Raw genomic sequence first — 10,319 nt, 5'->3', positions numbered from 1 at the left:
GTCTGAACACGGGAAGGGAATAATAATTCACTCCTTCAGTGTCAGACAGTTGTCATGAGATGAGCTATTATGCAAGCAGTGCAAGAACATTTGTTGTTCATGAACATCTTTTGGTAATAATTTACTGCAGAGGATGTGAACCAAGCCATAATGGAGCACTTCCACCATAATATCACAGGACTGCTCTTCTAAATCACCAAATCTAATAATGTGCACAACTCAATAGATAACTGAAGACAAGATAGTGCCCATTTTCACTGACCATGGGGTTTGTGGCAAGAAGAAATTAATGTATATCTGTAATGAATAATAAGTAAACCTTTAATTTTGTGGGCTTTTTCCTAGCAATTTTATGGATTCATGTTTATCAAGTCCTGATACTTGCCTTGTATTGAGCTTTTATAGTCCTGAACAATAGTACAGTCACTGAGTGCTTTATATGCAAATCTATGTTTGAATGTGTATGTATAACCTACAAGTTGTATGAAAGTTCTTGAAGTAGCAAAGCTGTTAAAACACAAAGGGTGAAGTTTCAAAAAGTTGATTATGAAAAACAGAATTTATGAAGAGGGAAAATTCATATTGTATGATCTTACCCAAAAAGCCCATCACAAAATGAGGTGGGGAAGACAAAGAAAATTTAAACATAACCACCACAAATAAGAAATGTCCTTTCTAAACAATTGTTTAACTACCTACATTTGGTACATAAGAGAAAGTACATCCATGTTTCATTCAGACATTTGAACAGCCTCTTAAATAAAAGACCCTATTATTGACTGATATCATTTGCAGTATCTAATATATAAACCTGTACTGAGGTGTAAAAAGTACACCAGCATACATCAATTTAAAAAAAACTGTTGGTAAATCTATAATTTAAAAAAAAACATTGGAGGTGTGATCTACTTTAGATACGGTATGTTGTTTAGAAAAAAACATTCCTAAAGACTAAAAGTATTATTTATTCCTATGAAAATTAACAGGTTGTGTAGCCTTATATTCAGAAAGTAACTACTAGAATAAGGTTATGCTTGACCTCTGTTATGCTTGACCCTTAGCTGTATTTGCCATTGTTTTACAAATAAGTTTGGTTTAAAAAAAAAAAAAAAAACAGGTCTCAGGAAGTTCATTTTCTCCAGTCAGTCATTTATTAACAATTTCTGAAGGCTTTGAGCATTTTTGGTCTCAACCAGGCAGTTCTAACAAAATTCTTTAAAATCATCTGCAATACTTTTCATAGATACTACACTATAAAGAGCATTCCAAATATGTTAGCCCTCCCATCAATGGACTATTATGGTTTGAAGACCGAAAGATACCTGAAACCATGTCATGCAGATCTGTAACGTTTTTCTGTATAGACGGAGGGCACAGCGTGAGGACTGGTTACAATGAAGTGCTACAGTTCAATAAGAAAGTGGTAGTCACTTCAGGAGGAGGGAGGGAAGAGAGGAAGTTGGTAATATTTTATCATTTTAATTCTTTATAAAATAAGACATTGGAAAATTGCTTTGTTTTTGAAGACAAATTGATTTGTATGTAGGTAGTTTATACAGATTCACTGTATACGCACGCTAGAAAATTTAGAGTTTTTAAAGTTCTGAATGATCATGAGATATTGAACTAGAGCTAACTGGCTAGAAAACATAACTGATGTTGAGTAGCATGAATTTAATACTTAACTGAATATAATTTAAGGTTTCATAGAACAATAGTAAACCAAACTAGAATGTAAAAGTTTATGCAGCAACTTTTGTGTGGTTGTTTCAGCAGTTGTTTAGCTGTTACCTGATAAAGAAGCTAGAGAGCTGTAGCATCTTAACTATCATGCTTGTATAAATGCTTTCTCCTGAAGCATTTATACAAGCAATTTTCACCTGGGTGTACTACTCTTACATAAGGCCTTACAACTTTGCAGCACCACATAGCAGACAGCTTTTGGCATTATTTAAAGGGCACATGTGTGCTGTCAAGACTATGTATCAAAATTTAATAAATATGTGAAGACTTATTCAAGGTATACAAAAAGCTTACATAAAAATGAAACCTTACTGTTTATTTAACAAATTTCATGAGCTAGCATCAAAATTATTATATATACCCTCTTACCCTCCACTGAAAAAGAAAATTGTGCAGATAACTAAAAGCTGGGAAATTTTGCAAGGGTTCTTCCAAGATAAGACCTCTCCAAATTTCACATTTTGGATAATGTTTTGTACACATAATCTACATGACAAAAAATTTCACTCGAAATCAAACTTGTTTTAAGTGTCAATATCTTAGAAGAATTAACGGTATGTTCAATGCTGAAATAGGACAGGAATTTTAACTGAAAACTAACATTAGTTTGGGTTGTTGTTGCTAACATTACTGCTGCAAACCTCACCCACTTATTGCCAGAGAATTAGTTTGAAGCTTTGCAAAAGAGAGAGACAGTCTGTACTTATGGATTCTAGTCAGAGTTGAAAATAGCACCTGACCTAGCTAACAATGTTAGCTTGAATACGAGTGGAGGCATTTTGGACTACAGACACATGAACATATACAAAGGAGCCAGTATTGTATATATTGAAAGTGAATGCAATGCAAGTACATTACATATGGAAGTTTAAAACTTTGGTGATCTGAGGTACTATTCTGAAAGCTGAAAGGATATAACATTTTTTCATACAAAAATAAACGAGATCATGTAACTGAAGGGAGGAGAGTTTTCTCTAGCATAACTAAAGTTATGGTAACACCAAGTACCACTCTAAATTCCTAAGCCTTGCAGCAGGGCCCCTCTGTCTCCAGGCCACGAACCACCCAAGGACAACAACAAGTTTGAAATATAGTCTATGAGTGTATCTATGCATGTGCGTGCTCATCTCTCTGTCTTTTTATGCCTTTCTAGAAATCCAAACTCGGACGCTTGGCCTTTCATCGCGTTCTCCGCCTCCTCCATCCTGAACTGGGAGTCTTGGCCTTCCACCCTGTTCTCCCTCTGCCATCCTGATAAAGAAGGAACCGGCTATGATGCCATACTGCCCAGGACTCTGAAAGCAACTGATAGATCAAAGACTAAACAATTATTTCTGATTTAAAAGCCTGTTTAGACTAAGTGGTCACCAGGTGCCTATGTAGTATCTTATGTCAGTCAGGGCATAGCCAATCGTTTACCTTGTTATTTGAATGGACACAGCCAATCATTTTCTTTGTTGAATTTTACTTTGGGTGTTTCTCAATACCAAGAATGCAAAGAACGGACTTGTGTTCTTGGGGAGAACGTTCTTGCTAGTCGTTCTTGGAAGAATGAACTCGGCAAGCTCACAAGGACAGAGAATGCTGTTATATGCATTTGAGATACCATGCGTGCTTGTGACGTGTGGTTACTCTACCTGACAGTCGCTGTCCTCGGTGTATTCTAGTTTCTTTCAAAGGCTGCTTTACATTGGTTTGGGGTATAGTTTTGTTTAAATTGTAAACTAGCGTTAATTGTAGGCTACTTAAAAAATCAAAGTTAACAAAACGCCTCTTTTATCCTCTGTTCTCTGGCTAGTTAGTACATGTCAGTTTCTCAATTCACAATTGCTTTCTATACCGACAAAAATCTACCTAGCACTTTCAGCAACAAGGGCAGGCTTGGATAAACCGAAGCAGCAAACCAAGCGTCAACAAGTTAGCCGAGCCATTCCGATCATTTAAAATTGCTCTGTACATCACAGCTAACAACTTCAAGTCAGCGTATGTTACAGCACACAACTCCGCTTGCCTCTGTTGATGCACCCCCTACAACAGAGGCTGGCTACGGGCCGATACTTATTCACAAAAGCTGTATTTAAAATTAGTTAAAATGCTGCTATTTTAACACCAATTTCTTGCCTCATTTTCGTTTGTGGAAGATTTTAGTCACATTTATTAGTGAAATGAAAACTAAAAAAGTTTAATTTGGCTCGGCTAGCACGTAATAGGCTACTATCCTCTGGCTATGAGTTGGTCTCTAAGGTAACAGATTTAACACAATTAGAGCCGAATGAAATGTTTTTAGTTATATGCTGTATGGTTAAAATGAGCTGAAATTCAGTTATTATAACATATATTTCTCGCATCATTTTCATTCTTAGAAGGATTTTCGTAACATTTATTAGTGAGATGAGAAAAAAAAAATTGTGACCGTGCAGTGGTCTCGTCTGCCATCGCGCAATGAACGCTGGGATATTTGTGTTGTCTACTTAATACAAGTTACCAATCGATGCATCCTCAGTAAAATCGGCATGTCAAGAACACTTCCGGGAATTTTAACCGTTCTTGGCGAAATGCGAACTTGAGTATTGGGACAGTACTTGGGCTGCAAAAGATGACGTTTCACAAGAACACAAGTATAGACAAGAACGCGTATTGAGAAAAACCCTTTATGCTTTACTGTTAACACTTTTTGCTAATAACAGCAGGGACTGCCCCTGCTTTCCTCAGTTCAGCCTTATCCACCTTGTTGTGAGTAGGTATGGGACTCTTTCTGCAGAAATAAATCCTATTTCTTATATGATACACCTCGTCGTGCCTGGTTATTCAACTGAGATAATTTTCTCTGCCCAACATAACCATAGAATGTACAAAAAAAAGTTTTAAGATTTGGGTTACTATGTAATTGATTGGGGGATGGGGTGGCTCCTTTTCTTTTACTGCCATTTTGTGGCATTGTTGGCCAGGAGGAAGTCTGTTGCAGGCACTGACCTCAAATTGTACTGTACTGTTATTACATAATTGTTGATGTATTAATCATCATACTTTTCTGTTGTAATAATAATAATAATAATAATAATCAGTACTCACTTTGTGGTATGTAGGCCAACAATAAAGTGTAGCCTAGACAGCGCATTCCTGAATGTTAGATCGATATAGATTACATTACAGGCATTTGGCAGATGCTCTTATCCAGAGCGACGTACAACAAAGTGTATAACCATAACCAGGAACAAGTGTGTCGAAAACCCTAGAGAGAAGTACCGTTCCAAATGCAGGGAACAACCGCATAGTTCAACTTGGACCCTGTAGGTTAAACTGATTGTGGCAAGTGAGTGCCACCCCTCCTGCCCGCCAACAGACTCACTGGAGACAAGGTTTGGTTTTAGCACTTGCGTGCTTGTTTATTCAGCCACCGGCTTCGCCTGGCTACAACGTAACACAGATACTTTTGGGTTTCCGGTAATTTCTGTTCCGTCCCGTCTTTTCTCCGGCGTTTTTCGCTCTCGAAGACTCCCGGTCTCCGCTTTTAAAAACCCCAGGCTCACTGTTGAAAACAATCAGAGGCAATCAGCGCAATTAAACAATTGATAATTATCGGCGCTGATTACCTCCCCCTGACAGTTGTGACGAAGGATCGGAGAGCCGCTCCTCTCACTCTCTCTCTCTCTCTCTGCAGCCGACGCTCAAACCACGCCCACCCCACCACATACCCCCACCGCCCGACTTAGGCCGGGGAGCCATCCGGCCGATGACCAACACCCCCCCCCCCCCCCTCCTCCTGGGGGCGAGAGAGGAAGTCAGCCACGACCATCCGTGCGCCCGGTCTATGGATCACCTTGAAGTTAAAAGGCTGCAAAGCCAGATACCACCGAGTGATCCGGGCGCTGGTATCCTTCATGCGGTGAAGCCATTGGAGGGGGGCATGGTCCGAACAGAGGGTGAATGGGCGACCCAGAAGGTAATAACGGAGGGCTCCGACCGCCCACCGAATGGCGAGGCACTCTTTCTCCACCGTGCTGTACTTCGCCTCCCGTTGTGACAGTTTTCGGCTAATGTACAGCACGGGGCGGTCGACTCCCTCCACCTGCCGGGTCAAAACCACCCCCAGGCCTCTGTCCGACGCATCGGTCTGCAAAACAAAAGGGAGAGAGAAGTTAGGTGTGAACAAGAGTGGCTCCCCACAGAGAGCTTCTTTTACCCTCTCAAACGCCCGCTGGCACGGTTCCGTCCACTGGACCGGATCTGAGGCACCTTTTCGGGTTAAGTCAGTTAGGGGGCTGGTTAGCTCCGAAAATGCCGGGATGAATCTTCTGTAATAGCCGGCCAGCCCCAAGAACCTCCTTACCTCTTTTTTTGACTTGGGTCGGGGACAGGCTGCAATCGCAGCGGTTTTGTCCACTAGAGGCCGCACCTGTCCACTTCCCAAGTGGTACCCCAAATACCGTACCTCCGCTCGGCCAATAGCACACTTCTTTGGGTTAGCCGTGAGCCCTGCCTGCCTTAAGGATTCGAGCACTACCCCCACATGCTGCAAATGCTCCTCCCAACTGCTGCTATGGATAATTACATCATCCAGATAGGCAGCAGCATATCCAGCATGCGGACGCAATACCCGATCCATTAGGCGCGGGAAGGTGGCAGGGGCTCCGAATAACCCAAACGGAAGTGTCCTGAATTGGTACAAACCATCCGGAGCGGAGAAAGCTGTTTTTTTCTTAGATTTGGCAGATAAGGGAATCTGCCAGTAACCCTTGGTTAAATCCAGCGTCGAAAAAAATCGAGCCGTGCCAAGCCGATCCAAGAGCTCGTCGACCCGAGGCATTGGATAAGCATCAAACCGTGACACTTCATTTACTAATCCACACAGAAGCGAATAGACCCATCAGGCTTACCTACCAGCACAATGGGGCTACTCCAGGGACTGTGGGATTCCTCTATTACCCCCAGCTCTAGCATTGCCTTTATCTCTGCCTGAACCAATTTCTTTTTGTGTTCTGGCAACCTATAGGGGCGGGTCCGCACCGTCACCCCCGGGGAAGGGTCAATGTGGTGGTGTATGAGGTGCGTGCATCCTGGTATGGGGGAAAACACATCAGCAAAACGCTTTTGCAACAAGGCAAGGTCTGCTCTCTGATTCGGTGAGAGATGGTCATCTGAAAGGGTTGAGATCTGATTGGATGAATTTGGTACCTCCGGCCGCAGCTCATCTCTCTCCTTATCCACCGTAACCAGAGAGACAGCCACCACCTCCTTCCACGCTTTCAGGAGATTGAGGTGATAAATCTGTTTTGCCCCCTCTCTATCAGTACGCTCTACCTCATAGTCAACCTCCCCCACTCGCCGTGTGACCGCAAAGGGCCCTTGCCACTTGGCGAGTAATTTAGAACTAGAGGTAGGGAGTAACACAAGAACTTTATCTCCCGGTGAAAATTGACGTAGTTTAGCTCCTCTGTCGTAGTGCTGTTGCTGACGTGCCTGCGCCTCGAGCAAATTCTCCCGTGACAACTTACCCAGTGTATGGAGTTTTGCTCGCATGTCCAGCACGTACTGTAATTCATTTTTACTAGGACTCGGACCCTCCTCCCAGTTTTCTTTAACTAGGTCCAATATCCCCCGGGGTTTCCTACCGAACAGTAGTTCAACGGGAGAAAATCCCGTGGAGGCCTGGGGAACCTCCCGCACTGCAAACACCAGAGGAGATAACCACTTATCCCAATTACGGCTATCCTCATGAACGAACTTCCGGATCATAGACTTCAACGTTCTATTAAAACGCTCAACAAGCTCATCCGTTTGGGGATGGTACACGCTGGTTCTAATAGATTGAATGCCCAATAACCCGTACAGCTCGCGTAGTTTGCGTGACATAAACTGCGTGCCCTGGTCAGTCAGAATCTCTTTCGGGATTCCGACTCGGGAGATTATTGAAAACAATGCCTGTGCAACACTTTTTGCCGAAATGCTGCGCAAAGGAACTGCTTCGGGATACCTTGTCGCATAATCCACCAGAACTAGCACGAAGCGGTATCCCTGCGTGCTCCGATCAAATGGCCCGATGAGGTCCATCCCCACTCTCTCAAAAGGGACCTCCATTAGTGGAAGGGGGCGCAACGGCGCTTTTGGGATAGCCGGGGAATTTACTAGTTGGCATTCAGGGCACGACGCACACCACCGACGCACCGTCGGCCCAAATGCCCAGCCAATAGAAACGAGCCATTATCCGGTTCAGTGTTTTCTCATACCCTAAATGACCAGCTATGGGGTTAAAATGAGCCGTCTGAAAAACCATTTCCCGAGAGCTTTTAGGCACCAGCAATTGGGTGGTTTCCTCATTAGTGTCACGACACACTCTGTATAACCTATCCCGAATTATTACAAAATACGGGTGAGTGAGTGTTGCACCAGGGCGCACCTGCTGACCATCAATGGACATCACGCGGTCAAAGGCAAAGCGTAGGGTGTCATCACGAGACTGCTCGAGTGGGAAATCCTCCATGGGGCGAAACACCGGTACCTGCGGAGTCTCCCCCGGAGGCTCCACTGATGCCGGCTCCCCCTCTGCCGCATCGGACGACCCCGCGTCACCGCTGACAGCAGCACACACATCACACAGCCCTACCTGTCGTGAATGCACCCCCCCTACCTTACCAGCTGCCTGGCGGAACCCCGGCAAATCAGTGCCTAAAATCAGAGGGTGCGGGAGAGGCGGGAGCTAACCGCAGCCTTTATTTAATGTTTTTTTCCTTGACACCGAATTTCCACTGAGACTATAGGGTACTCGTGTAAATCCCCATGCACACACCTTATAGATACCCTTGATGCTTCTAACAACGCCTCGGGTCGAACCAGGCTCTGTTGAATCATAGTCTGCATAGCCCCTGAGTCCAACATCGCCTGGTGTTCACTCCTTTGAATCCTTGAATCCGGAATACAGTACGCTCCGTCTGGGTCGGGAGCGGAGGTGGGCGGGCCGACAACACGAACCACCTGCCCCACCTCCATGAGCGGGCACTCGCAGGTGACCCGGTTGTCTGCACCGCCAACACCCCGGTCCGGGCGTCTGAGGAGCTCTCTGTGGGTCGAACCCCGCCGCCACTGAGCCTGGGGCTGGGGAAACAGAAAAAAAAGGGTTGTTGCGGGAAAATGAGGGGGTTTGGGCACGAGGAAGGGAGGAAGGGAGGAAGGAAGGGGGGGAGGAAGGGAACAAGGAGGGGCTCTCCTGCACGGAGCCGTTTCTGCCCGTCCTTGCTGCTGCTGCTGCTGTGACTGGCCGCGGGGGTAGAGCGCCAGGTGGTCCTCCGCCAGGGTGACGGCGGCCGCCAACCCGGTTGGTCGATGGCACCTCACCCAGTTCGCCGTCTTCCCCGGGAGGCCATCAATGAACCGCTCAAGGGTCACCAGCTCCACCACCCCGTCGGCTGACCGGAGTTCCGGACGCAGCCACCGACGCGCCATGTCCAGCAGTCTCTGTGCGTACACGAACGGCCAGTCCTCTCCCGCCAGGGTTGTCTCCCGGAACCGCCTCCGGTGTTCTTCCGGGCTGTACCCCAGGCTGTCCAGGACCGCCTTCCTCAGGTTCGTGTACTCAGATTGCGCTGTGGAGGGTAGGCTGTGTGCCGCTTGTTGGGCTTCCCCTGTTAAGAGGGGCAGGAGGCGGACGACCCACTCCTCCTCCGGCCATCGGCACGCCCTCGCTTCCACCTCAAACCCCTCGAGGAATGCCTCCGCGTCGTCATCCGGGGTCATTTTGGGTATATGGAGAGCTACGGGGGACCCGGTCTGTCGCTCTCGGGAGCTGGTTTCTCCCACAGCAGCCAGCTGCAGCAGAGCCTGAGTCTGGAGGGAGGTCTGCGCACGCAGAGCCTCTAGCTGTTCGGCGTGTAACACCGCCTGTCTTTCCTTCATCGCTGCCATCCCCTCCAGCATTCTTGCCAGCGCCACCACCAGTTGTGTAGTTTCCCCCTGTTCCGGGCTGTGCTCCATGATTGTCTCTTGTGAAACTATTGGTCGTCTTATTCTATGCTCCCCGTATGAGCCACCACTGTGGCAAGTGAGTGCCACCCCTCCTGCCCATCAACAGACTCACTGGAGACAAGGTTTGGTTTTAGCACTTGTGTGCTCGTTTATTCAGCCACCGGCTTCACCTGGCTACAACGTAACACAGATACTTTTGAGTTTCTGGTAATTTCTGTGCCGTCCCATCTTTTCTCCGGGGTTTTTCGCTCTCGAATACTCCCGGTCTCCGCTTTTAAAAACCCCAGGCTCACTGTTGAAAACAATCTGAGGCAATCAGCGCAATTAAACAACTGATAATTATCGACGCTGATTACCTCCACCTGACAGTTGTGACGAAGGATCCGAGAGCCGCTCCTCTCACTCCCTCTCTCTCTCTCTGTGCAGCCGACGCTCAAACCACGCCCACCCCACCACACTGATTAACACTAACACAAACAAAAACAGCAACAACGCAGTCTATGCAAAAATACAAGCAATAGTTAAGACTAGTGCATTAACTAAGTCACCTACGAAACAGCTAACTAGTTACAACCTAAAGCTTACAGTCAATGTAGAGATTAAATTGAGAATACGAT

The 10,319-nt window shown here is 45.8% G+C and overlaps 1 protein-coding gene across 1 annotated transcript; it reads right to left on the bottom strand.

The window, feature by feature from the left end:
• Positions 1-5,073: 5,073 nt before the first annotated feature.
• On the bottom strand, positions 5,074-10,074 carry LOC118206914. The gene is made up of 2 exons (XM_035380084.1): positions 8,653-10,074; positions 5,074-5,272 (listed from the first exon to the last, which is right to left on the bottom strand). The coding sequence occupies exons 1-2, from the start codon at positions 9,709-9,711 to the stop codon at positions 5,270-5,272; spliced, it is 1,062 nt and encodes a 353-aa protein (XP_035235975.1). The 5' UTR covers positions 9,712-10,074; the 3' UTR covers positions 5,074-5,269.
• Positions 10,075-10,319: the final 245 nt, after the last annotated feature.

This window comes from Anguilla anguilla, chromosome 10, assembly GCF_013347855.1.
Source record: "Anguilla anguilla isolate fAngAng1 chromosome 10, fAngAng1.pri, whole genome shotgun sequence".
Classification (NCBI taxonomy): Eukaryota; Metazoa; Chordata; class Actinopteri; order Anguilliformes; family Anguillidae; genus Anguilla; species Anguilla anguilla.
This window is presented reverse-complemented; position numbering and strand designations above follow the sequence as displayed.

Excerpts from the sequence above, each read along its gene's own strand:
- LOC118206914 (XM_035380084.1), bottom strand. The coding sequence starts at position 9,711 with ATGGAGCACAGCCCGGAACAGGGGGAAACTACACAACTGGTGGTGGCG.